This window comes from Geotrypetes seraphini, chromosome 1 (genome assembly GCF_902459505.1).
Source record: "Geotrypetes seraphini chromosome 1, aGeoSer1.1, whole genome shotgun sequence".
Taxonomy (NCBI): domain Eukaryota; kingdom Metazoa; phylum Chordata; class Amphibia; order Gymnophiona; family Dermophiidae; genus Geotrypetes; species Geotrypetes seraphini.
Genome location: NC_047084.1, coordinates 106,432,029 through 106,456,886, shown reverse-complemented (window position 1 = coordinate 106,456,886; position 24,858 = coordinate 106,432,029). Strand labels below are relative to the sequence as shown.

The window sequence follows — 24,858 nt, the reverse complement described above, 5'->3', positions numbered from 1 at the left end:
ACCGATCGATGTCGGATTGGTGACCTCGATCCGGACTCCCTCGGAGAATGCGTCCGAGGGGGAGTTCGGAGGATACGCGGGTTGGAGAGTGATAACTCAGCCACCCTTAGTGGTCCTGTACGAGGTGTGGGAGAACGGCCTCGTAGGGTTGGTGAACCTCGGGCCTTCTTGGAGGTACGGCGGTTCGAGGTTTCTGTCGTTCTAGCCCGACGTTTTGCCCCTCGGCGGTCCGCAAGGGGGAACGTCTCGGGCGTCTCGGCGAGGAGTCCGAGGAGGATGGGATGCGGCGAGGATTGCGCACCTTTCCTCGAGGTTGTTCGGTGTGAGGCTCAGGTTGGTCTGGCACATTCGAGGTCGAGGCCGATTGAAACTGGGCCATTGCAGCGGACAGCTCCGACGTGATCATCGCTCGGAGTAGGTCCTGGAAGACGGGCACGGACAGCATCGAAGGCATGTCCCCTGCCTCTGTGCGCTCCACCGGGGGCGACCTCGTATCAGAGTATTCCCGTGTGGTGGAGGCACGGCCCGAAGGCTTGGAGGGCTTAGACGGGGCTGTAAGCATGGGGCTTCCGCCATGCGTCGCCGTTGTCCCCGAGGTTGGCTTCTTCGCTGTTACAGAACCTGAAGAGGGAAGAGGGGACTTACCCGGAGCCGAGGCTTTCTGTTGTCCCGAGGACTTCGGGGTCGAGTCTCGAGGCGATGCCGAGGTTTCCGGGGCCGAGGTCAAGGCCGGGGCCGAGGCCAGGGCCGACCTCGAGGCCGAGGTGGAGGGTTGGTCCGGGGTGAAGAGATCCGCCATGCGGGCTTTTCTTCGGCGGAGGGCCCGGTTTTGGAAAATAGCGCACTGGGGGCAGGAGTCGGTTGGATGAGTCGCCCCAAGACAAAGGATGCACCGGCGGTGCGGGTCTGTGAGAGAAAGAAGCCGCTCGCACCGGGTGCACTTTTTAAAGCCGGTCAAAGGCCGGGACATTAAATCGAAAGTAGCCGCAGCTCGATTAGCCACGCGGCCACGGGGACCCGGAAGCCTCCGGGTCGTTGAAAACGAAGCAGGAATCAAGTAAAAAGGTAAAGAATTCGCGCACAGCGACTTAATCGTGAAAAAACAAGAAAAAATCGCGGTGCTAGAAGGCAGTTGGGGCAGAGCCTGAAAAACACGTCTTCTAGGCTCGCGGAAAATTTTGAACTGGAGACCACGAGGGGATGCACCCCCTAGTGGAGCAGGAGGGCACGCATGCGTGGAGCAGCAGAGCAAACTTAAATCTTCAATCAAGTTTGCTTGAAAATGCTTCCGCATCGGGGCTCCGTAGATGACGTCACCCACATGTGAGAATATCATGCCTGCTTGTCCTGGGATAAAACCAATACCAGATAGTTATACAGAAGTTCTATATAGGGATGTTATTGGGCTTCTGCAGATGATTGTTGTGGAGTCTTGCCATGTCCAAGTAAATAGAACAGATGTTTCAGCCTCATCTTGTGGCTTTCTTCAGGTAAAAAGAATGAGATTGAAGAACGCCACAGTATGATGGCCGATACATTGATTCCATTTATTCAGAACCAGCAAGACCCAGACAACCACAATCTTTGAAGGGATGTTTAAATATCTGACTTGTTTAGCTTTCTCAGTAGGTGTACTGATCTTTTACAGCAAGGATGGATAACCACAGTCCTTAAGGGCCATAACCCAGTTATCAAGATTTCCTTAAAAAAATGCACAAGATTGGAGCTGAATGTATTGCTTTCATTGTATGCAAATAGATCTCATGTACCTTTTTCAAAATAGTGCTGCTGGCCCCTAGTGACAGTCTTGCACTACTACCGCTACCATATAAGGACCTTTTTCTTTTATATGGCACCATTTTGAAGAAGGTAGCCACCAGGACAAGAAGGAAAAATTATGTTCTTACCTGTTAATTTTCTTTCCTTTAGACACAGCAGATGAATCCAGAGACCAATGGGATAGCCCACATCTACCAGCAGGCGGAGATAGAGAAACTGATTGACAGGTGGTCCTATTGGCTGGCCCTTCTCCTGTAACATCAGTATAGCTCCTTGCCCAAGCATCCATAACCATCAATAGGCATAACATGTAAAAAACTTCTTTCCCATAACAAATCACAAAAGGCAACAATACAAAACACAACCTTCAACAATAAGAAACTCGGAAAGCTGCAAAAGAAAAAACAGACAATATCCAGAAAGGGTGGGGCTCTGGATTCATCTGCTGTGTCTAAAGGAAAGAAAATTAACAGGTAAGAACATAATTTTTCCTTCCTTAGCAAAAGCAGCAGATGAATCCAGAGACCAATGGGATGTAGCAAAGCAATCCTCAATTTGGGTGGGAAGCAAACGCCGCCTCCGCAACAACTGAAGCACGCAATGCACCCACTGCACGTGCCCCCATATCCCCCCGGTAAAGCTAAGATAAAGCACTCTCGGAAGACCAAGCAGTCGCGAGACCAAGCCCCGCCACGGACAAAACAAAAGACAACCTCTGGACCGAGTCCAAGAAGTAACCAGAGCTCAAGGTTCAAGGTTTATTAAATATTTGATGAATCGCTATATCTTTATACAAAGCGATGTACATAATAATAAAAATTAAGTTAAAATACATACAGTATATATAAACAATAGAACTCCAACATGACCAACAACAATTGGGAGGGAAGGGGGGTTAAAGTTACATCTATTATATTGAGAAATACATTTAAGGAAAAAACATTAGGGAGTAAGGGGATTTTAAAAGCAAAAAGTAATAAAATAAAGTAAATTTTAGATATTAAAAGCCTTTTTAAAAAGAAATGTTTTCAGGGATTTCTTGAAGGATGAAATGTCTTTTTCAATTTTTATGTATTGGGGCAATGAATTCCACCATTGGGGGCCAACTACAGAGAACATATCTAATCTTCGAGTGCCTATTATTTTTAAGGAAGGAACAACTAATATATTTTGGGAAGATGATCTAAGTGCGCGTGTGGAACTATGGGGAATTAACATTTTTGAAATGCACTGAGGTTGATTGAATATCAAATTTTTAAATATAAGTAACAAGACCTTAAATTCTATGCGCTGGCAAATAGGGAGCCAATGTGATTCAATGAAAAGAGAAGTTATATGATCAAATTTTTTGGCATCATGGATTAATTTAATAGCAGTGTTTTGAATAATTTGCAGTTGTCGTTTTTCTTTTTGAGTAATATTAAGTAACAAAGAGTTACAATAGTCTATTTTTGCTATTACTAGAGAATGAATTAAGATATTGCGGGATTTGGATTCAAGAAATTTGGATATAGATCTAATCAAACGTAATTTATAGAAACAGACTTTAACTATGTTGTTGATATGATCTTTAAATTCTAATTTTTCATCAATTATAACTCCTAGGATTTTTAATTTGGGAACAATTTCAATTGGCGTATTATTAAGAAGGAAAGGCGAATTTAATATGATGTCTCTTTTCCAATTAAAAATCATAGCTTTTGTTTTATTTATATTTAATGCTAATTTATTATTATTAAGCCAATTTTGAACGAGTTCGAGTTTTGTATTTAAAGATTTAATGTCTTCTTGATTTTCAGGATTGAATGGGTGTATTAATTGAATGTCGTCTGCGTATGAAAAAGCAGTAAAGCCAACAGATTGGCATAGATTCAATAATGGTGCAAGATAGATATTAAATAAAAGGGGTGATAAAATAGAGCCTTGAGGAATTCCAAAGGTCGTTGTGTATGCATCAGAATATTCTTTATTAAATTTAACACAGGAAGTTTGATTAGTGAGATATGATGTAAACCAGTTAAGAACTTGATCGCAGAACCCAATTGATTCTAATCGACTGAGAAGTAGATCGTGGTCTATTGTGTCAAATGCTGCAGAGATATCAAGGGAAAAAAAGGCGACAGATTTATGATGGTCTAGGAAGTAGTGAATGTTATTTGTTAAACCAATTAGAGAATGTTCCGTATTATGATGTTTGCGAAAGCCTGTCTGATTAGGATGCATAACATTAGTCGATTCAATAAAATCGGAAACTTGATTAAATATCCATTTTTCAGTCAATTTGGCTAAAAAAGAGATATTTGCAATTGGGCGATAATTTAAAGGGTCGTTTCTACTACTTTTGAGATCTTTTAGTAAAGGAATGATAGTTGCAGTTTTCCAGAGCGCAGGAACTGAAGCAGTTTGTAAACTTTTTTGAATAATGGTATGAATGAAAGGACCAAAAAGATGAAAAATTTTTTTTAAATAAAATGGATGAAGAATTTCAGATCCCGAACTCTTTAAATTTATTTGTGAAAAAAGAGATTTAATGTCATTGAGAGTGGGGAGTTTAAAGTTTGAACATTTAGCTGTAAGGAGGTGAACACCAGGATGTTTAGTAGAAAAAGAATTGTTTGTATTAGACGAAAAAGTATTTCGAATTTTATCGATTTTTTGATTGAGAGCATCTGCGATGTCTTGTGCTTTTAAGAGAGATGTCTGATTTGTAGTATTTTTTTTGTTTCGAGATGTAATAGATTTTAAGATGTCAAATAGGATAGTGGAATTTTTTGCTTTATAAATTTTGTCTGCGTAGAATTTTTTTTTTGCCTGATTAATTTTTGATTTGTATAAGGCTGCATGTTCTTTATAATTTAGAAGATTTAATTGAGACTTAGAATGACGCCATTTTCGTTCTTGTGCTCGAAGTTGTTTCTTTAACAGATGTAATTCAGCCGTTTACCATGGGTTGGATAATTTTCGTGCCGATATAGATTTTAAGATTGTTGGAGCTTTAGTATCTAGAAGTGAGGATAGCGAGGAATTCCAATATGAAAGATGATCATCTATTAAGGTAGGCATGTCATCAATAGTAGATACATCAAAAAAAGGTGATATGTCAGCATCATCTAGGCTAGCAAGGTCACGGTATGAAATTATTTTTGGTTCAGTTTGTATTTTAAGAGTTATTGGATTAGAAAAGGATATGATAGTAGTAATAAAGTAGTGGTCGGACCAAGGTACGGGATTGACTATTGGAATTGAGCAATTAATATAATGAGAATTGGGGGAAAAAATCATATCCAAAGTATGATTTGCTGAATGGGTAGGACCTACTATTTTTGGAAATAAATTTACTGAATGTAGCATGTTTAAAATATCTTGATTATTGGGGTCTAAAGCATTATCAAAATGGATATTGAAGTCTCCTAACACTAGAGGAAGTGATGAAGCTGAGCAGAAATCAAAGATAAGATCTTGCAGTAAAGTAATTTTATTTTGGCTTACTGGTGGAGGAACATATAACAACAAAAAGTTGAGGTTAATATTCGAATTAAGTTTAAGATCAAGATATTCAATAATGGAATTTCCATTAGATTGGTCATTAAGATTAAGTAGATTAGATTGAAAAATAGCAGCAAGACCACCTCCTTTACGATTTGGGCGATGGTTAAAAATATAATTATAATTTGAGGGACAGCAGTAAGAGAGATAGGCTTCCTCGCCATCCGAAAGCCAGGTTTCAGTAATGAAAAGAATATGTAATCCTTGGGTGGTAATAGCATCTTTTAATAGGTGATATTTACTCTTAATAGATCTGGCGTTGATAAGGCCGACTTTTAAACTATTGTTTTTTGGTAAATCATTAAGGGGGGAAGAAGTAGAAATTTCTAAAAGACAGGGCTGGTGTTGTAGTGGAGATCTATATTTAGTAGGGCGATGCCCCCAAATGGTTGGAATATTGCTATTAGGTGAGGTCAAGGACATATTACAAATGGTATCAATATTATAGGATGCAAAAAATAACCCAATAAAAAAACAGAGGATAAAAGTAATTAAAAATTTGATTTGCTGAAGATAAAAAATCCGCATAAGTGCATAGGGTAAAACTGTATTCTTGCTACTAGCGTCGCCCTCGGTTTGCGCACGAAGGAGCGCACCAAGGAGCAGAACCTGCATCAGCTGACCTGGAGTGGGAGGGTCCGGCGCGCCGCCGCTATGCGGCGGCAGAAGAAGGAAAACAGTAAGCTAAAAGAAAATAATACAACAGCTAAGTAATTTAAAGTTTTTTCAGCAGAAATAATAACAAATTCGTGGTAAAGCAAGGCAAAGCAGGCAAGTGCTGGTAGTGCAGTGAGTCAAAAGAAGCTGTGCCGGAATTTACATGAAGATCTTTCGCCAACGGCTATCCTGCCATCAAGCAAGCATAAATAATGTCCTCGTGAACCCATCGAGCGATGGAGGCTTTGGAATCTGTGAATAATACAAAAAAGGCAATCTAAACAACGAAAAGGTGTTAGAACCCTAGCCTGTGGAGAACGCTAAGCATAGGCAAAAAATGCAGTGAAAAGCATGGTCCCCCATTTCTCCCCCCCCAGGTAGAAGGAAGGAAAAGTGAGAATGCCCTAAAAGCACGGATGACACCTCCCGAGAAGAACACGAGGTACCGACCGAACTGACGCTCCAGAGTGCGAAAATTAGAAATAGGGATCCTTGCCGAAACAAGGCCTGCAACTCGGAAACCGCCGAGCAGAAGCCACGGTCACAAGAAACCACGTGTGGAACGGCACAGCTTCTTAGCATCCCAAAAGACAAGGAAGAAATAAATCCCTCGGTAAACTGCGAAGAAGTACCTTAAGACTACACTCTGAACAGTGCGTACTATAAGGCGTACAAATATACCGTACTCCGTGTAGGAACAGAACTACATGAAGCTGAGAAGCCAGCGAAGAGCAAGATAACAAGACAAGAATGGCCCTTGAAGCTGAAGGGAAATGAATGTCAATCCCTTGGCAATACACTAGTGCCAAAAAGAAACCCAGGAAGGGAGCAACTGGAGAGAATTACCCCAGAAAGGAAAAACCTCCAAAAGGAAGCAGAAGGCACAGGGGAAGACACCGGTATCACCAGAATAAGAGAAGAAACAACATGCCAGCGCATAACCCCTACACTTCAGACGAGACATGTCAAAAAGTGAGGTCGTAATACCAAAGTAGCACAAATAAGCATGGTGATCGGACTCTAGGTAAGCAAACCGGAGACACCAGGAAACTCAACAGTTCGGTGGTTGACCGACTCATCAGATTCGCCCAGTAAAAAGGGGCGCAGCCTATCCAGAGAGTCTACCAATACTGCGCCCAGAAAGCGAGCGTGAGATGGCCAAGTCAAGTCAGCATTAGCTATGGGGAACTCTGAAAAAAGAAAAAACCAGAGGCGAGAAAGACGCCACGCTGCTACCCCCTCGGACTCCCACTCCCTGTGTCCGCCGAAGAAACTAGGAAGCATGAAATCATGAGACAAGGCCAGGAGGTCTAGTTCCAGGAGATCTCATTTCCATACTGGAACGCCTGAGCTAAACTCACAAGATCCAGAATGTAGAAGATCTCTCTATGAACAACATTCACACATGCTAGAGCGCACACAGTGCAGAACACCATCACATACAATAAATGAGCCATGCTCAGATTGCATGGAGAGAAGTGAATAGAAACTCATTTCCGGACCCGGACAGTGAGCTGTCAACTGAAGAGGCAGATGAGGGTCCACCCATGAAAGTAGAACCAAGACGACACACGCCAACTGAGTATATCCCCTACTGCCCAGGCTGCAGAGAAATACCACCATCACAATACTGACTGAAAAGAGCTGCAGCGGCACACCGGAAAAATGGTCTGAAGCTCCAGAAAGGTAGCATGACCATGCTCCAGAGCAGAAAACTAACCAAGTACTGAATAGCCTCTCAAGACCAGACTGGAGGATCTGAGGATGGCAGGCACGAAGCCCCCCAAACCTGTCAGTTCGGAAAGGTTGGCGAAAGGAGCCAGTCCAGCTAAGACCGAGGCATGCACCTAAAAAGAAAAATCCCACTGATCCACCAAATCACACTGAGCAAGCTTGAGAAGCATACCAAATAACGGGAGCCACGAGATACCGTGAACCACCGTAATAAAAGCGACCGCTGGAGCGGTAAAACGGGAAAGCAAGCCGAAGGCCCCAGAAGAGTCAGGAACATGGATCCCAGAACCTGTACCGAAACCCGTACCTTGGCAGGGGGACCGAAGAAGAAGCAAACCTGAGACTGGGACCCATCACCCTAGTCCATGGGAAGAAACACCTTTCGCTCCTATTGAACAAAAACAACACCCTGAGAAATCCATAAATATCACAGGAGATGGGAGCGCTGCGTAAGTTCGCCGATTCACGGCCAAAGAACTGAGGAACAGAAACCACCCGTTTCATGACAGTCAAAGGGCCGACCAGAAGACGTCAGAAACAAGCAGTCCATCCAGAAGGAAGTAGGCGAATCGCCTGGCAGGGCCACAACGGCACCACTGCCCCTAATTGCGAAGAGGTTTGGAAAGCCTAGGGGAGCGAAGTGCCATGTGCCAAAACCAAAAGCACTGCTCCAAGAGAGGTGACCAAAGTGACCCATAGGAAACTAACACCAGTCAGACCAAGTCCCCCCTTTTTTTTTTTTTCGGGCACTATGAAGAAAAAGGAAGGGCATCCCCTAGCTCTAGAAGAGCAGAAATCCCTGACCGAAGTTCCAGGAACTCAGGAAGGGGATCCCGCATCAGTGTCGTCTGAGGACACACAATACCACAGCGACCCCAAGCTGAAATGGGAGAAAATAATGCAAAATAATGCAAACCAGTAGAAAGAAAAACCCAAAGATCCGCAACCTGATATTACCGGATCTCTCTTTCCGTGAGCAGTCGAAAGAGCAGGCAGGGGAAGCAAAGACCCCATGCAAGTGAAGTAGCGGACAGGAAACGAGCAGGAGGGGAATCACAAGTCCTGAAGAGAAGGAAGAAACACCTCCTGAGAACATACTATGCAACATAAGAGTGAGTAGGACAAATCCACAGCAGCCCGTGCAATCGGAACATCGCATGCCAGCTACTCCAAAATACGACAGCTCTCAAAGGAAAAAATTTGTATATAGTCTTGAAAGTCAATTTCATGTTACATTGCAAGGTTCATGCACAAATGTAAAATAGGTCAAAGCGGCCCAGGGAAAACCAAAGAGCGGACACCCCAGCTTAAGACCCTGGAATGCTAGCAATAGACAAGGATATATGTGCTCGCAGGAAACCGAGAAGAGCCCCATGCCCCCAGAACTGCTCCAAATGTGCAGGTCTAAAGCGCAACAGGAATGGCCCCAATATGCATGGAACATCCCAACCTATACACGCTCACCCTTAGGAGACCCCAAGCTATATTAGGAGAGATCCGAGTGAAGCACTGGGAACTCACCTGCGAGCTGCCAAAATTGTCCCAGGAATCGCCTGCCGGTAACCCATTACGGAGGCCAGCTGAAACAGGATGGGAAGTACAGAGCAGATATCCCTTCTAAGAGCCTGCAGAGATTCCCCCCCGGAAAGAGTGCTATCACAGCAGATCAAACAACCCGGGAGACCCCCACACATAGCGCCTGTATCCCAGGAAGGCCAAAAACTGTTAGCACTACCGACGCATCTCCCTCCGAGGGCACAGAAAGCTGCGGCAGAGGACAATACCAGCTAGTTAAAAAAGCAATGCCCCGAACACTCGGACGCCCCCACCAGCGCAGGAGCGCGATCCTCTTGCTCGCCGTAAGACCGTGACTCCCAGCCCACGGTAAAACAACTAAGCAGCCGTATAAGCGAACTCAGCCGCGGCCACCCGAACTCATGGCCCCTCCGTGGATAACACCATCCACGCTGCAGCGAACTCGGCAGTGCCAGAGATCAAGCAGGTGCCTGAAGCGCCGGCCCCCTGCATCCATGTGGAGAACACAGGGAGGCTGCAGAAGGCGCAGAGAAAAGAAGCTGCCGAACAGACTCCAAGAAATCCGCGGCGCCAGCGTCGGAGAACAAGCACGAGCTGCCTGCTTGCAGACAGGTACTGTATTCACAAACAGCGACCGACTTGGCGATGCGAACACAGCCGCGACACCCGCCATGCAAAGGGCAGCCCCAGGAACAGGCCGCAAGCGTTAGCACTCTCCCGCCCACGCAGCTGAAAAAGCTTGCGCTCCCGCGCGCGGGAAAGCTCCAATTCAAATAACCATGCTCAAAACCCCAAGCTGGAGCCCTGTACAGAAACATCCACACATTCCAAATTTAATTTCCACATACTGCAAATTGTCCAACAAAGCTAAGCAGTTGAGAAAGAAATTATCACTGCAGGGAACCATGCGACCGCACTGCAGCCCGTTCTCAGAACAAAACCTAAAACCAACAACAAAATCCCTAAGGTCGAAGACAACCGCCAAAACAAATCACACAGCTCCCACACCACTAGAAAATACACAGCCCGCAGAAGCAACGTGAAAAAGGAATACTCACAACCAAGCTGACAGGGCGGGCAGACGCCGGTAGACACCGGTCTAGCACCCCTGAAAAGGCACAATCATAAACAGCAAGTGGGCTCTCTTTTTTTTTTTTTTATATATATATAAGAGAAAGAAGAAAAATTAGAGACCCAGGTAGCCCTCTATCACAGGAGGGAGGGTGAGGCAGGGACAAGGGGGGGCCCAAGTGTAACCTCTAAAGCCGGCACCGTTCAGCCGTACACCCCTGTCTCACTGAAGAGAAAATCTCAACAGGAGAAATAGCATTGCCAGCTCACTGAAGAGAAACCTCAACAGGAGAAACAGAATGGCAGTCCCACTGAAGAGAAAATCTCAACAGGAGAAACAGAATGGCAGTCTCACTGAAGAGATATCTCAACAGGAGAAAACAACAAACCAGGCACAGCCAGAATTCAGGAGCTAGTTGAATAGCGACTTTCCCCTGCTGGGAGATAGAGCTTACTGATGTTACAGGAGAAGGGCCAGCCAATAGGACCACCTGTCAATCAGTTTCTCTATCTCCGCCTGCTGGTAGATGTGGGCTATCCCATTGGTCTCTGGATTCATCTGCTGCTGTTGCTAAGGAAGGAAAAATTATGTTCTTACCTGTTCATTTTCTTTCCTTTAGACACAGCAGATGAATCCATAGACCAATGGGGATAGCACACATCTTCCAGCAGGCGGAGATAGAGAAATTGATTAACAGGTGGTCCTCTTGGCTGGCACTCCTCCTGTTTCTTCAGTATAACTCCTTGCCCAAGAAACCGTAACCGTCAATAGGCATAGCATGTAAAAAACTTTTTTTCCATAACAAATCTCAAAAGGCAATCATACAGAATACAACCATCAATAATAACAAACTTCGAAAGTTGCAAAAGATAAAACCGACAGACAATATACAGAAAAGGTGGAGCTCTGGATTCATCTGCTGTGTCTAAAGGAAAGAAAATTAACAGGTTAGAACATAATTTTTCCTTCCTTAGCAACAGCAGCAGATGAATCCAGAGACCAATGGGATGTAGCAAAGCAATCCTCAATCTGGGTGGGAAGCAAACACCACCTCCACAACAACTGAAGCACTAAACGTATCCACTGCATATGCCCCCACATCCAACCGGTAATGCTGAGATAAAGAATGATGATACAAACGTCTCGGAAGACCAAGTAGCCGCGAGACAAAACTCCTCCAAGGAAAAAACCTTTGGACCGAGTCCAAGAAGTAGTCATCGCTCTGGCGGAATGGTCATGAAGTTCTTTCGTCAACCGCTTCCCTGCCATCAAGCAAGCGTAAAGAATGTCCTCCTGGACCCATCGAGCGATGGAGGTTTTGGACGCCGCCATACGTTTGAGGCATCCCTTGAAAAATACAAAAAGGTGATCTAAACAACTAAAAGTCGTTAGAAACCTAACTCGGAGAACGCTACGAACTTTCAAAAAAAATGCATTGAATAAAAGCACGTCTCCCCATTTCTCCTCCCAGGAAGAAGGAAGGAAAAGTGAGTGTCATAAAAGAAAGGATGACATCTCCTTAGAAAGAAATTGTGGTACCGTCTGAACTGACACCCCAGATTTTGTAAATCAGATATAGGAATCCCCGCCAAACAAGGCCTGCAACTCAGAAAACCGCTGAGCTGAAGCCATGGCCACAAGAAACCCCTTGTTCAACGGCACAGCCTTTCAGAGTCCCAAAAGACAAGGATGAAATGAAGCCTTTGGAAAACTGCGAAGTACCACCTTAAGACTGTACTCCGGACAGGGCTTTCTAAGAAGTGTACGAATATACCGTACTCGGTTTAGGAACAGAACTACATGAAGCTGAGAAGTAAGCGAATAGCAAGATACCTAGCCCTTGTAACAAGCTAAGAATGGCACTTGAAGCTGAAGGGAATTGATAGCGCTAAGCCCTTGGCAATACACTTGTGCCAAAAAAGAACTCTGGAAGGGTGCAAATGTTGAGAAGTACCCAAGAAAGGAAAAACCTCCACAAGGAAGCAGAAGCCACAGGTCAAGACGTTTGTATCGCCTGGATAAGAGAAGAAACAACCTGCTTCGCATAACCCTTACACGTCAGCCATGACTTTCCAAAAGCTAGGTTGTAATACCAAATAGTACGAATATCCATGTTGATCGGACCCTAGGTGAGCAAATCCGGAGATACCAGGAAACTCAACAGTCCGGCTGTCGAAAGACTCATCAGATCCGCATAGCAAGGATGGTGCAGATTCTACTAATACTGTGCCCTGAAAGTGAGCTTGAAATGGCAAATCTAAGCCATCATCAGCCAGGGGAAAACACTGAAAAAAGAGAAACCAGAGGCAAGAGAGAAGCCACGCTGCTATCTCCTCTGACTCCCACTACCTGTGTCCGCTGAAGAAGCTAGGAAGCTTAGAATTTCAAGACGAGGCCAGGAGGTCTAGTTCCAGTAGATCTCACTTCCATACAAAGAGCTGGAATGCCTGAGCCAAAATTCTCAATATCCAGAATGTAGAAGATTTCACTATTACTAACATTTACACTTTCTAGAGCATACACAGCGCTGTACACTGTAACATACAATAAATGGGCCATGCTCAGATTTCACGGAGAGAAAGTCTATCCAAACTCTTTTCCTGACCCGTAAAATGATCTGCCAACAGAAGAGGAAGAGACTCCAAGAATGAACTGGAAACCTGTGAAGGATGCAAAGTTGCAAGCATCCTGAAAAATGTTCACAGCCCCCTGACCTGACATTATAGCATCTTCCCCTTCATGAGAAAGCCTGAAGAGTCATTGGAAGAAGTCAAGATCCCCTCGGAATGAAGTGCAGAAGGTCAGGGAACGGCAGGATGAGAACTGTAGGATCTGTAAGAAGAACGAAACTCTCCTAGGAAAAAAATCAAGGTTCACAATGTAAAGAGGAGTATACTGGAACCATGAAAACAGTACTAACTCAATGCAACGTGAGCGAAATAAGTATGTCCTTTAAAGTGAATACGTACTAGACACAATCAAGATGCTGCATCTACCTCCCTGTGGAAAACAGCATCCTAACAAGTATCAGACAAAGCTCACAACGCTAATGAGAGCTTCAGGGATGAGGCTAACAGCCTCATAGTGTGTGCTCCTCCGCGGGTTTGATAGAATAGGTAACTGGCTCCTGGTTAGAAGGAGATGTACAGCCCTTCCTGTCTGGTCGGGGGGGTCCGTCTAGCATGTGCCATGAGAAAATGGCGACAGGAGAAACCAGCATGATAAACATGGAAATCTAAAGTCCAGGCCCCTTCTGAAATAGAGAAAGAGAGTCCTGGCCGCAGGAAGATGCGAAGTGTCATTATGCCCATAGAGACAGCCCGAACTTGGAAACTGTTTGTACTACCTTTAAGCATATATATCCTATGCCACTACTAGACACATGCAGCGCAGCAAAGAGGCCCAAATAAGGACAGTTACCAACAGACAAAGGCTCAATCTGCAGGGACCCCAAGAGAGACAATGAGATACCCGTGTAAAATACAGGGCACCATCTTACTGCTGATCTCACTGTGCCGTGATTTGCCATATGTCGACCCAGTCCTGAGACAAACCGAGACTGGGTGACTTAGCACAGGTCAGAGTCTCTCTGGTAATCCCCTTGAGTGCTAACCCCAGAGTCCGATTAAACTAGCAGCTTCCTTCAAGTGAATACAGCAGGAACACAGACATAGACATATAAATCTGCCCAAGCTTGTTCCAAAGCTGGTGAAACACGTACAACTTGTCTGAACCGGAAAGGAGAGAAGCTGCGGCATACCCTGACCAAAGTCAGCTGGAAATAAACTACCGGAATGCTGCAGCTCTCCAGCCATCACCAGAGACCCAAGCGCGCCCCTGATTCTCGCCGACACGTGGCCGCTGCATCAACACTCCTAGAAACATAGTCGGATTCAAGCCCCGCAAAATTTACCCTGCCGCGGCCTGCATAGAAAGAAAATCAGACTCTGGGAATAACTAGAAAAACGGTGCGGTGCTTTCCACAGCACCGGAAAATACATGCCCCATCTCATGCGCGCTGCTATAAACCGGCACCTGCACAATCAGCTGCACATGTCCGCGACAAACACTGACGAAAGATAGCCTCGGAATAAACAGGACTAATACTGCTGCACTGAAACCCAATGAGGAGAACAAGTGCGAGCATGAAATCGAACCACTACTGCCATGCTTTAACCAACAAGGAAACCAAGTGCGTGCATGCAAAGGGCGGGAAAGTCCCGGCTCCCTCAACAGATTTCTAGTCATAAAACTTAGCCTCAATAAAATATCTATTCTTTAAACATATGTTGACCGAACCCACAGTACTAAGACTTCCAAACAGAATCTGAAGTTCAAACAGTAAAAAACACATACATACTTCACAAGCTTGTTGTTAGGGCCGGTTGAAGCCAGTAAGTGCTGGTTGTGCAGCACTAACAGGGCAGAATGTAGCAATTGTGGTCTTCCCTTTTTTTTTTTTTAACAGTGAAGGGAAAGAAGGAAAAAATGGAGACCCAGTCAGACCCTCTATCATTGGAGGGAGGGTGAGGCAGGGATTTGGGGAGGCCCTGGTGTAACCCCTAAAGCCGTCACCGTTCAGCCGGACATCCCTGTCTCACTGAAGAGAAACCTCAACAGGAGAAATTCAGCCAGAATTCAGGAGCTAGTTGAATAGCAACCATCACCTGCTGGGAGGTAAAGCATACTGAGATACAGGAGGAGTGCCAGCCAATAGGACCACCTGTTAATCAGTTTCTCTATTTCCGCCTGCTGGTAGATGTGTGTTATCCCCATTGGTCTCTGGATTCATCTGCTGCTGTTGCTAAGGAATGAATGAGGATCAATCCGGCCCACTCCCCATCACATAAGGGACCCAGTGAGCTAGCTGGCTGGATTGGACCTGGAGGACACCAAAGCCAGAGTTGGCTCAGGGTGCCAAAATCCCTTGAGCCAGCCATGGGCCCAGAGCTCCAGAATCCCTGGCTCTCTCTAGGTGTGCCTAGTTCTATACCATAGCATTAGCCTCTGACAACAGACATAAAACTAGCCAGTACTATTTATTTGTTTATTTATTTATGTACAGTATTTAAAAAAAAAATTTTTTTTTTTGGGGGGGGAATGTATATGTGCTGCTGAAGCAAGCACTTTTGGAAAGCCCAAGAGCTATGGGGGGGGGGGGGGGAGTACACCCAAGCTGGGTGAACAGTCAAGAGAAGTGGGGGGGCTAGGTACCCATATCCCTCAGACTAAGCCAAAGCCTCACATAGTGGCAGGTTTCAGGGCAAAGATCCCCACTAATCAGGTCAGTCTTGGGAGCAGTCATTAGGCTTGAGCATGCTGTGTGGCCACAACCAGCAACAGAAATGTCATCAGCATGACCTATCGCCTGCTGAAGGTTGAGAAAAATACTGGATTGTTCCAGGGAGAACTAACTGTAGCTGGTTCAGAAGAATGGAGCTGACACTAAGAAATTCATATTTAGTCTCCATGTCAATCACCACCATAAAGAGAAAGCAACATTTACCTGAGCTTCCCTGACAAGATGGGAAAGATCATGCACACAGAATCCAATAGGTAAACCAACTTTGGTTGGAGTCTTGAATTGGTCTCCTATTTTGAAAGGGACATCGTCCAGGAAACTGAAAGGTCCTAAAAATAGCAAGAAGGAATAATGAAAACTGAAGGGCTCTTCAACATACTTGGATCACACCATAATACATACTCAAAGCATCCACTAACATTTTTGTCTACAAGAGGAACAACTTGAACATACAAGTGACTGCATCAGTCCAGCTTTATTATTTATATGGTAGCATTATACATGCTGATACAGGAGATTCATGCTCAGATACTCCATCTTACAGGTCCAGTTAGAGCTTGGGGGAGAACTTAGCAGGACCCGTCATGACAGCTGCAACCAAGTGGTGCTAAGGGCTTTGGAAAAGTACCCCTCCAGTCTTCAGGCCAAAGAGTTTCCCCAGTACTGGATGAGCATTCTTCCAGAAAGGACAACAGACTTAAAAGGCAAAAGGAGGAAAGGACATGTGTATAAATTCACAGTCAAAAAGGAGTAGAGGGCCAGATAAATGATATTTCCCCCAAAAAGGAGGAAGGAGGTTCACACTAGTTTTGTTGAGTGGCAAATGTAAAAACAGTTCTCAATATCCACTAAGTTATAAAAATTGATAAGGGGCCATGTTTTGGCATTGTAAAGCTTGCCTCAAAAGTCGTAAATCTTATGGGGATTGTACAGTCAGTGTAAATTGAACATGCACAACAAGAAAGACACAGCCAGACAAACTTTTGTGGCTGCAGAACTCCATCAGACCTCAACGGCAGCAAATGACACTATAGGCTCCTTTTACAAAGGTGTGCTAGCGTTTTTAGCGCACGTACCGGATTAGCGCGCACATAGCACGCACTAACCAAAAAACTCCCGCCTGCTCAAGAGAAGGCGGTAGCGGCTAGCGCGCACTATTCCGCGCGTTAAGGCCCTAATGCACCTTTGTAAAAGGAGCCCTATGCTTTTCCATTAGAGAATATTACACAGCATGAGAGGCACTGCACTGCACATACCTGGTTGTCCTCTCATGTTATGCGTGATCAATTTACACTATTATGACTGTACAGTCATCATAATATTTATGACTCCTGATACAGGCTTTAATGTGCTGAAACATGGCCCATTATCTAATATAATAAAACCCTAAGCGCGCATGCGCACTCTTACCTGCGTGCTTCCGTTTTCCATGATCTGTAGGTCCACGGCAGGCAAGAGTGCGCATGTGCGCGTCGACTTCCTCCCTCCCTGTAAGATTGCCGCCGTCGTCGCCCCCTCCCCCCCGTGCACCCTTTCCCAGCGCACACGAACCCCCATTGACCCTCCCACCGCGAGACGCACAAACCTCCCAGCTCCAGCAGCGGCCGCATCACACAAATAATGCTGCTTCATAGCCTTCCCATGCTCTGATTTCCTCTGCTGCGTCTCCGATGACATCATCAGACGCCGGCAGAGGAAATCAGAGCATGGGAAGGCCGCGAAGCAGCGTCTTTAGTGTGATGCGGCCGCTGCTGAAGCCAGTAGGTCTGACAGTTGTCTCGCGGTGGGAGGGTCAGTGGGGTCAGCTGCACGGCGGCGATTGTGGTGGTAGGGGGGGAGAGAGTTCTACTGCACAGGGGGGAATGGCTGGCAGGCAGGTACAAAGATCCACTGCAAATCATTTTTTAACTGCAATGCAATATGGCAGACTTCTGTTTTAGGCCATTTTACAAATATGTGAAGAGGAACTGGGGAGCAGGGAAGAGGTGCTGCTGGCTGGAGGGGGAGGGGGAAGAGAGTTCTACTGCACAGGGGGATGGTAGGCAGGCAGGCAAGCTGGCTTCAGAGGGAGGGGGTGGGACAAAGTCTGGAAGGCAGTGATGGGGAGCAGGGAAGAGGTGCTGCTGGACCGGGGGAGCAGGGAAGAGGGACAGGGGGAGCATGGAAGAGGTGCTGCTGCACAGAGAAGTGGGTTGGGGGAGGGAAATGCTGCTGCACAGGAAAATGGAAGGGGAGAGTATGCTTCTGCTGCTACTGCACAGGGAAGTGGAGTGGGGAGGGAAATGCTGCTGGTGAGAAAAGGGGGCTGGGGCTGAAAGGGAAAAGATGGGAGAAGGGGGCTGGGGAGGTAAAAATGGGTTTGAGCTGGAGCTGGGGATGAAAATAGGGGACATGTGAGGGAAGGAGGCTTTACTAGCACCCGTTAATGTAACGGGTTTAAACACTAGTTGATTCATATTTTGATAGACATTGAGAACTCTTTGCATTTGCTACTCAATAAAACTGGTGTATGTCTTCTTTTTTTTTCTGGAAGATCATTTATCATCTGTCCCTACTCCTTTTGACTGTTCTACTATTGTAGATTTTGGTGCTTTTCCTTTATTGGCATTGTAAAATTTCACATAACTTGGTACCTAAATTCAGATGTATGCTTTTTAGGGTAGCAAACAAAAATATAAGAATATAATCTGATGGCAGACCTACCTAGTCAGCCCACTGTTTCCTGGTATAAGGCCAAAGACCCCAGCTAATTTGTTTTAATTTCTTTGTACTAAAGCAGGGATAGGCAATTCCAGTCCCCGAGAGCCGCAGCCAGGTCAGGTTTTCAGGATATCCATACTGAATATGCATGAGATAGACTTGCATCTCAAGGAGGCAGTGCATGCAAATCCATCTCATACATATTCATTGTGGATATCCTTAAAACCTGACCTGGTTGCAGCTCTTGAGAACTGGAATTGCCTACCCCTGTACTAAAGGAATCCATGCTTACTCCAAGCCAGCCACTAGAGAATGACACAGGGACAAATTGTCACTATCCCTGTCCCATTCCTGTAAGCTCTGCCTTAATCACACAAGCCTCGAACACTTATGATTTTAAAGTGTTTGAGGCTTGTACAGATGAGGACAGAGCTTAGGCATTGGTGGAATGAGGCATTATGACATCACAATCTGAGTTCTAGAATGTTGCTACTTAGGATTTTAAAGTGTTTGAGGCTTGTGCAGATGAGGACAGAGCTTAGGCTTTGGTGGAATGAGGCATTATGACATCATAGTCTGAGCTCTAGAATGTTGCTACTTAGGATTTTCAAGTGTTTGAGGCTTGTGCAGATGAGGACGGAGCTTAGGCATTGGTGGAATGATGCATTATGACATCACAGTCTGAGCTCTAGAATGTTGCTTCTTAGGATTTTAAAGTGTTTGAGGCTTGTGCAGATGAGGACGGAGCTTAGGCATTGGTGAAATGAGGCATTATGACATCACAGTCTGAGCTCTAGAATGTTGCTACTTAGGATTTTAAAGTGTTTGAGGCTTGTGCAGATGAGGACAGAGCTTGCAGGAATGGGGCAGGGGCAGGAAAAGAACTTTACGGGATGGGAAAATGAGTTCCCGTGGGGATGGGGAAAAAATTTGTCCAAATGTCATTCTCTAATCACCACTACAGGAACAGAGCCTTCTTCCCTTCTGTAAATTCTATCCCAGAATGTCACATTTTATACCGCACCCCAGTTATTTTATATTCAGCAATCTATGGAGAAACTGTTGGGTATTTCACTACCTCCTTGTATCTCAAAATCTTACATTGAACATTATTCCTGATCACTAGCCATCATGCAGAGCTGCTAAAAATGTGCCTTTAAATCTTCCAGAAGTACTAAAGCTGAAAATACTAGCAGCTGTGTAGATTCAAAATTGTTTATAATGATGTTCCTTGGAGGGGGGGGGAAGAGGGCCAATAGCTCTATGTCCCATGGAGCGCCAGAGATGGGCATGCTAAAAAAGCAATATTATTTTATGCAGAAGAAAATAAAAAGTCAATAAATCAACATTGATAGGTTGCCTGATAAAGGGTGCACATGTATCTCCTGTAGTAGAGGACTGTGAAAGCTGATCTACATAAGACGACAACAGGGTGAATTAAAATTGATTTTTTTAGTCACTTTTTTTTTTTTTTTTTAATTTACCCCCCCCCCCTTTTACAAAACCGTAGCATGGTTTTTAATGCCAGCTGCAGCGGTAACAGCTCAGATGCTCACTGAATCCCTATGAGCGTCAAAGCTGTTACCGCCAAAACCAGCAGTAAAAACCACACTAAGGTTATGTAAAAGAAAGGGGGGGAGGTTAAATAAAAAAAAAAAAAAAAAGTGACAAATTGTTTTATCATCCACCCTGCTTTCTCCTTAAGCAGATCAGCTAGTTTTGTAAAAAAAAAAAAAATTAAAAAAAAGGGGGGGGGAGGGGGTAAATTAGATTTTAAAATAAAATGCTTTTAAATCTAGCTAAAGATAGTTTTCTATTTAAAATACAATATACAGTATAATCTCGTTATAATGGACTCGCTTATAACGGAACCTCGCCTATAGCGGATGAGGTCCTCTGATCCCAGCCAAGCACCATAAAGCACAGTTACTTACTGTAACAGGTGTTATCCAGGGACAGCAGGCATATATTCTCACATGTGGGTGACGTCATCTACGGAGCCCCAGCGCGGACAGCTTTTCAAGCAAACTTGATTGAAGTTTCAAGTTTGCTATGCTGCACCACGCATGTGCATGCCTTCTTGCCCACTAGAGGGCGCATCCCCACCTCGTGGTCCTCAGTTCCATAGCCAGCAAAGAAGCCATCCCCGGGGAGGAGGGCGGGTTGTGAGAATATATGCCTGCTGTCCCTGGATAACACCTGTTACGGTAAGTAACTGTGCTTTATCCCAGGACAAGCAGGCATGATATTCTCACATGTGGGTGACCTCCAAGCCAACCAAAAAAGGGCAGGTGGGAGGATGGCAATTTAGGAAAACAGGTTACGCAAAACCGACTGGCCAAACCAGCCATCGCTTCTGGACAACGTATCCAGACAGTAGTGGGAGGTGAAAGTATGAACCGAAGACCAAGTGGCAGCCTTACAGATGTCCTCCACCGGAGTAGATCGGAGGAAAGCGACCGAAGCTGCCATCGCTCGGACTTATGTCCCGTGACCCGACCATGTAGCGCGAGACCAGCCTGAGCGTAGCAAAAAGAAATACAAGCCGCCAACCAGTTGGACAAGGTGCGCTTGGAAACCGGACGTCCCAACCGATTAGGGTCGAAGGACAAAAACAATTGAGGAACCTTCCGATGAGACTGAGTGCGTTGAAGATAAAGCACAGTTACTTACCGTAACAGGTGTTATCCAGGGACAGCAGGCATATATTCTCACATGTGGGTGACGTCATCTACGGAGCCCCAGCGCGGACAGCTTTTCAAGCAAACTTGATTGAAGTTTCAAGTTTGCACACTGCACCACGCATGTGCTAGCCTTCCTGCCCACTAGAGGGCGCATCCCCACCTCGTGGTCCTCAGTTCCATATCCAGCAAAGAAGCCATCCCCGGGGAGGAGGGCGGGTTGTGAGAATATATGCCTGCTGTCCCTGGATAACACCTGTTACGGTAAGTAACTGTGCTTTATCCCAGGACAAGCAGGCATGATATTCTCACATGTGGGTGACCTCCAAGCCAACCAAAAAAGGGCAGGTGGGAGGATGGCAATTCAGGAAAACAGGTTACGTAACACCGAATGGCCAAACTGGCCGTCGCTTCTGGACAAAGTGTCCAGACAGTAGTGGGAGGTGAACGTATGAACCGAAGACCAAGTGGCAGCTTTACATATGTCCTCCATAGGAGTGGATCGGAGGAAAGCAACCGAAGCTGCCATCGCTCGGACCTTATGCCCCGTGACTCGACCCGAGAGCGGGAGACCAGCCTGAGCGTAGCAAAAAGAAATACAAGCAGCCAACCAGTTGGACAAGGTGCGCTTGGAAACAGGATGTCCCAACCGATTAGGATCAAAGGACAAAAATAATTGAGGAACCTTCCGATGAGACTTGGTACGTTGGAGATAAAAGGCCAACCCCCTCTTACAGTCAAGCGTGTGAAGCGCCGCCTCACCAGGATGAGAGTGGGGCTTCGGGAAGAATACCGGAAGAACAATGGACTGATTGAGGTGGAAATCAGACACAACTTTAGGCAAAAATTTAGGATGGGTGCGAAGAACCACCTTGTCATGATGAAACACAGTAAAAGGAGGATCCGCAACCAAAGCCTGCAGCTCACTAATCCGACGAGCGGATGTGAGCGCAATCAAAAAGACCACTTTCCAAGTGAGAAACTTAAGATGAGATTTGTCGATAGGCTCAAAAGGAGGCTTCATCAGTTGAGCTAAGACCACATTAAGATCCCAAACTACAGGAGGAGGTTTCAGAGGAGGATGGACATTCACAAGACCCCTCATGAAACGAGCAACCAGAGGATGAAGAGAGAGAGATCGACCCTCAAGATGCCGATGGAACGCCGCAATGGCACTGAGATGCACCCGAATGGAAGTCGTCTTCAGTCCAGACTTAGACAGATGCAACAAATATTCCAGCACCGAAGACACGGGAACTGAACTCGGGTCCAGATGGTTCGAGGAACACCAGGATGAAAATCTGGTCCACTTCTGGGAATAACAAAGCCGAGTCGAGGCCTTACGCGAGGCTTCCAAAATCTCCCTCACCGACTGAGAAACAGGAACCGAAGTCAAGGGGAAAGGAATCAAGCGGTCAGATGTAAAGACTGAAGATTGGGATGCAACAGCGAATCCCGACTCTGAGACAGCAGAGAGGGAAAGATAGGCAGAAGCAGAGGTTCCCTGACACTGAGTTGAAGAAGCAGGGAGAACCAGTGCTGTCTGGGCCATGGGCCAACGAGGCGCAATGAGAATCATAGTGGCTCTGGTCGATTTGAGATGTACCAGCATTCTCAAGATCAGATGAAAAGGAGGGAACGCATAAAGGAACCTCCCCCCCCAGTCGAGAAGGAAGGCATCGGCCTCGAGACGGTCCCGGGAGTACATCCGAGAACAGTAGAGGGGTAGTTTGTGAGTCTCCGGGGAGGCAAACAGATCCACCTGAGGAGTCCCCCAGCGGTCGAAGACCTCGCGGAGAACCCGGGAGTTCAGCGCACTCGTGCGGCTGGAGAAGATGACTGAGTTTGTCTGCCAGACAGATCCTCTCTCCCTGAATGTAGACCGCACGCAGAAATATGTTCTGAGAGACTGCCCATTCCCAAAGGCGCAGGGCTTCCTGGCACAGAGACCAAGAGCCCGTCCCCCCTTGCTTGTTTACATAATACATTGCCACATGGTTGTCCGTCTGTACGAGCACTACTTGATCGTGTAGTAGGTGGCAGAAAGCTCGAGCAGCCAGAAAAATGGCACGAAGCTCCAACACATTGAAGTGACAAAGACGGTCCTCGGCCGACCATAGACCCTGCGTTCGCAGACCGTCGAGATGTGCCCCCCACGCGTACTCCGAGGAGTCCGTGGTCAGGACCTTGCGACACGGAGGAACGAGAAACAGCAAACCCCCTGAAAGACTGGAATAGTTGGTCCACCAACGGAGCGAGCGTCTCAAAGAAGGAGTCACTGTTATCGGACAAGAGACTGGGTCGCGATCCTGCCGCCATTGAGAGGCTAGAGTCCACTGAGGAAGCCTCAGATGCAAGCGGGCGAAGGGAGTGACGTGGACCGTCGATGCCATGCGGCCCAGAAGGATCATCATACGCTGAGCCGACACCACGGATCGCCTCAAAACTTGGCGACTTAACCGAAGCAAGGCCTCCCGCCGAGGAGGGGGGAGGAAAGAGCGAAGGCGAACCGTGTCCAGCACGGCTCCGATAAACTGGAGAGACTGAGCCGGGCACAACTGAGACTTGGGAAAGTTCACTTCGAACCCTAGACGCTGAAGTAAGATGATAGTCCGTTGGGTCGCTAAGATAACTCCCTCCTTGGTCGGGGCCTTGATCAGCCAATCGTCCAGGTAGGGAAAGACCTGTAGCCCCCGAGAGCGCAGGGTCGCCGCGACAACCACCATACACTTTGTGAATACCCGAGGGGACGACGCCAGACCAAAGGGAAGGACCCGATACTGAAGGTGCAAATCTCCCACTTGGAACCGTAAGAACTTGCGGAAAGCGGGATGCACCGGAACATGGGTATATGCTTCCTTCAAGTCCAGGGAGCACATCCAATCCCCTTCCTCCAACAGGGGGTACAACACCGGAAGCGATAACATATGGAACTTCTCCCGGACCAGGAACTTGTTGAGCTTCCGGAGGTCCAAAATAGGGCGCAAATCCCCGGTCTTTTTCGGGACCAAAAAGTAGCGGGAGTAAAACCCCCGACCCCGCTGGTCGAGAGGGACAAGCTCCACTGCCCGTAGGCTCAACAAGGCCCTGGCCTCGACCAGGAGAAGGGCCAACTGGCTCCGATTGGACGGGCAAGCGCTGGGTGGCATGTCTGGAGGCTGCGCTAAGAAGTTGAGCGAATAGCCCTCGGAGATGGTCCGGAGCACCCATGCGTCGGATGTAATCTCGGTCCAAGCCCCGTAAAAGGACCTGAGTCGACCCCCGATGGGGAGGGGGTCCGGCGATACCGCGGAGGGGGCCCGCCCCCAACCGCACATCCCGTCAAAAGGACGGCGCAGGCTTGGACGCTCCCTGCGCTGGGAGTTTAGACTGACCTCCCCTACCCTGTTGGGGTGGGCGTCGGGGCGGAGGCCTCGAGAAGGCCGGCGTAGATTTCTGGGGGTATCTTCTCGGGGGCTGCCGAAAAGGTTTTTGCGGCGGGGCCTTAGGTTTAGGGCGGACCAGGGAAGCAAGAGAGCGCTCCTGCTCCGACAGACGTTTGGTCGCCGCCTCCAAGAAGTCGTCAAACAACTCAGAACCCACGCAGGGCAAATTCGCCAAACGCTCCTGCAGGTTGGGGTCCATCTCGAGGGTACGGAGCCACGCCAGCCGGCGCATAGCCACCGCACAGGCCGATACCCTCGAGGCGAGTTCAAAGGCGTCGTACACAGCATGGAATAGGTACAAGCGGAGTTGAGATAGATTTGACATAAAGGTGGCGAACTTTTCCCTATGAGAATCAGGTATCACATCCCGAAAACTGGGGAGGTCCTTCACCATATTACGCAAGTACGAAGAATATGAAAATGCGT

At 46.7% G+C, this 24,858-nt stretch overlaps 1 protein-coding gene across 4 annotated transcripts in view; it reads right to left on the bottom strand.

Annotated features, from left to right (window-relative positions):
* The window catches only part of UBAP1 (ubiquitin associated protein 1), a 154,750-nt gene that overhangs the window by 70,071 nt on the left and 59,821 nt on the right, over positions 1–24,858 (bottom strand). For all 4 annotated transcript variants that reach the window (XM_033935406.1, XM_033935387.1, XM_033935415.1 and 1 more), the window contains exon 3: positions 15,831–15,955. In XM_033935406.1, the coding sequence (XP_033791297.1) occupies positions 15,831–15,955 (125 nt within the window). The remainder of the gene's footprint in view (positions 1–15,830; positions 15,956–24,858) is intronic.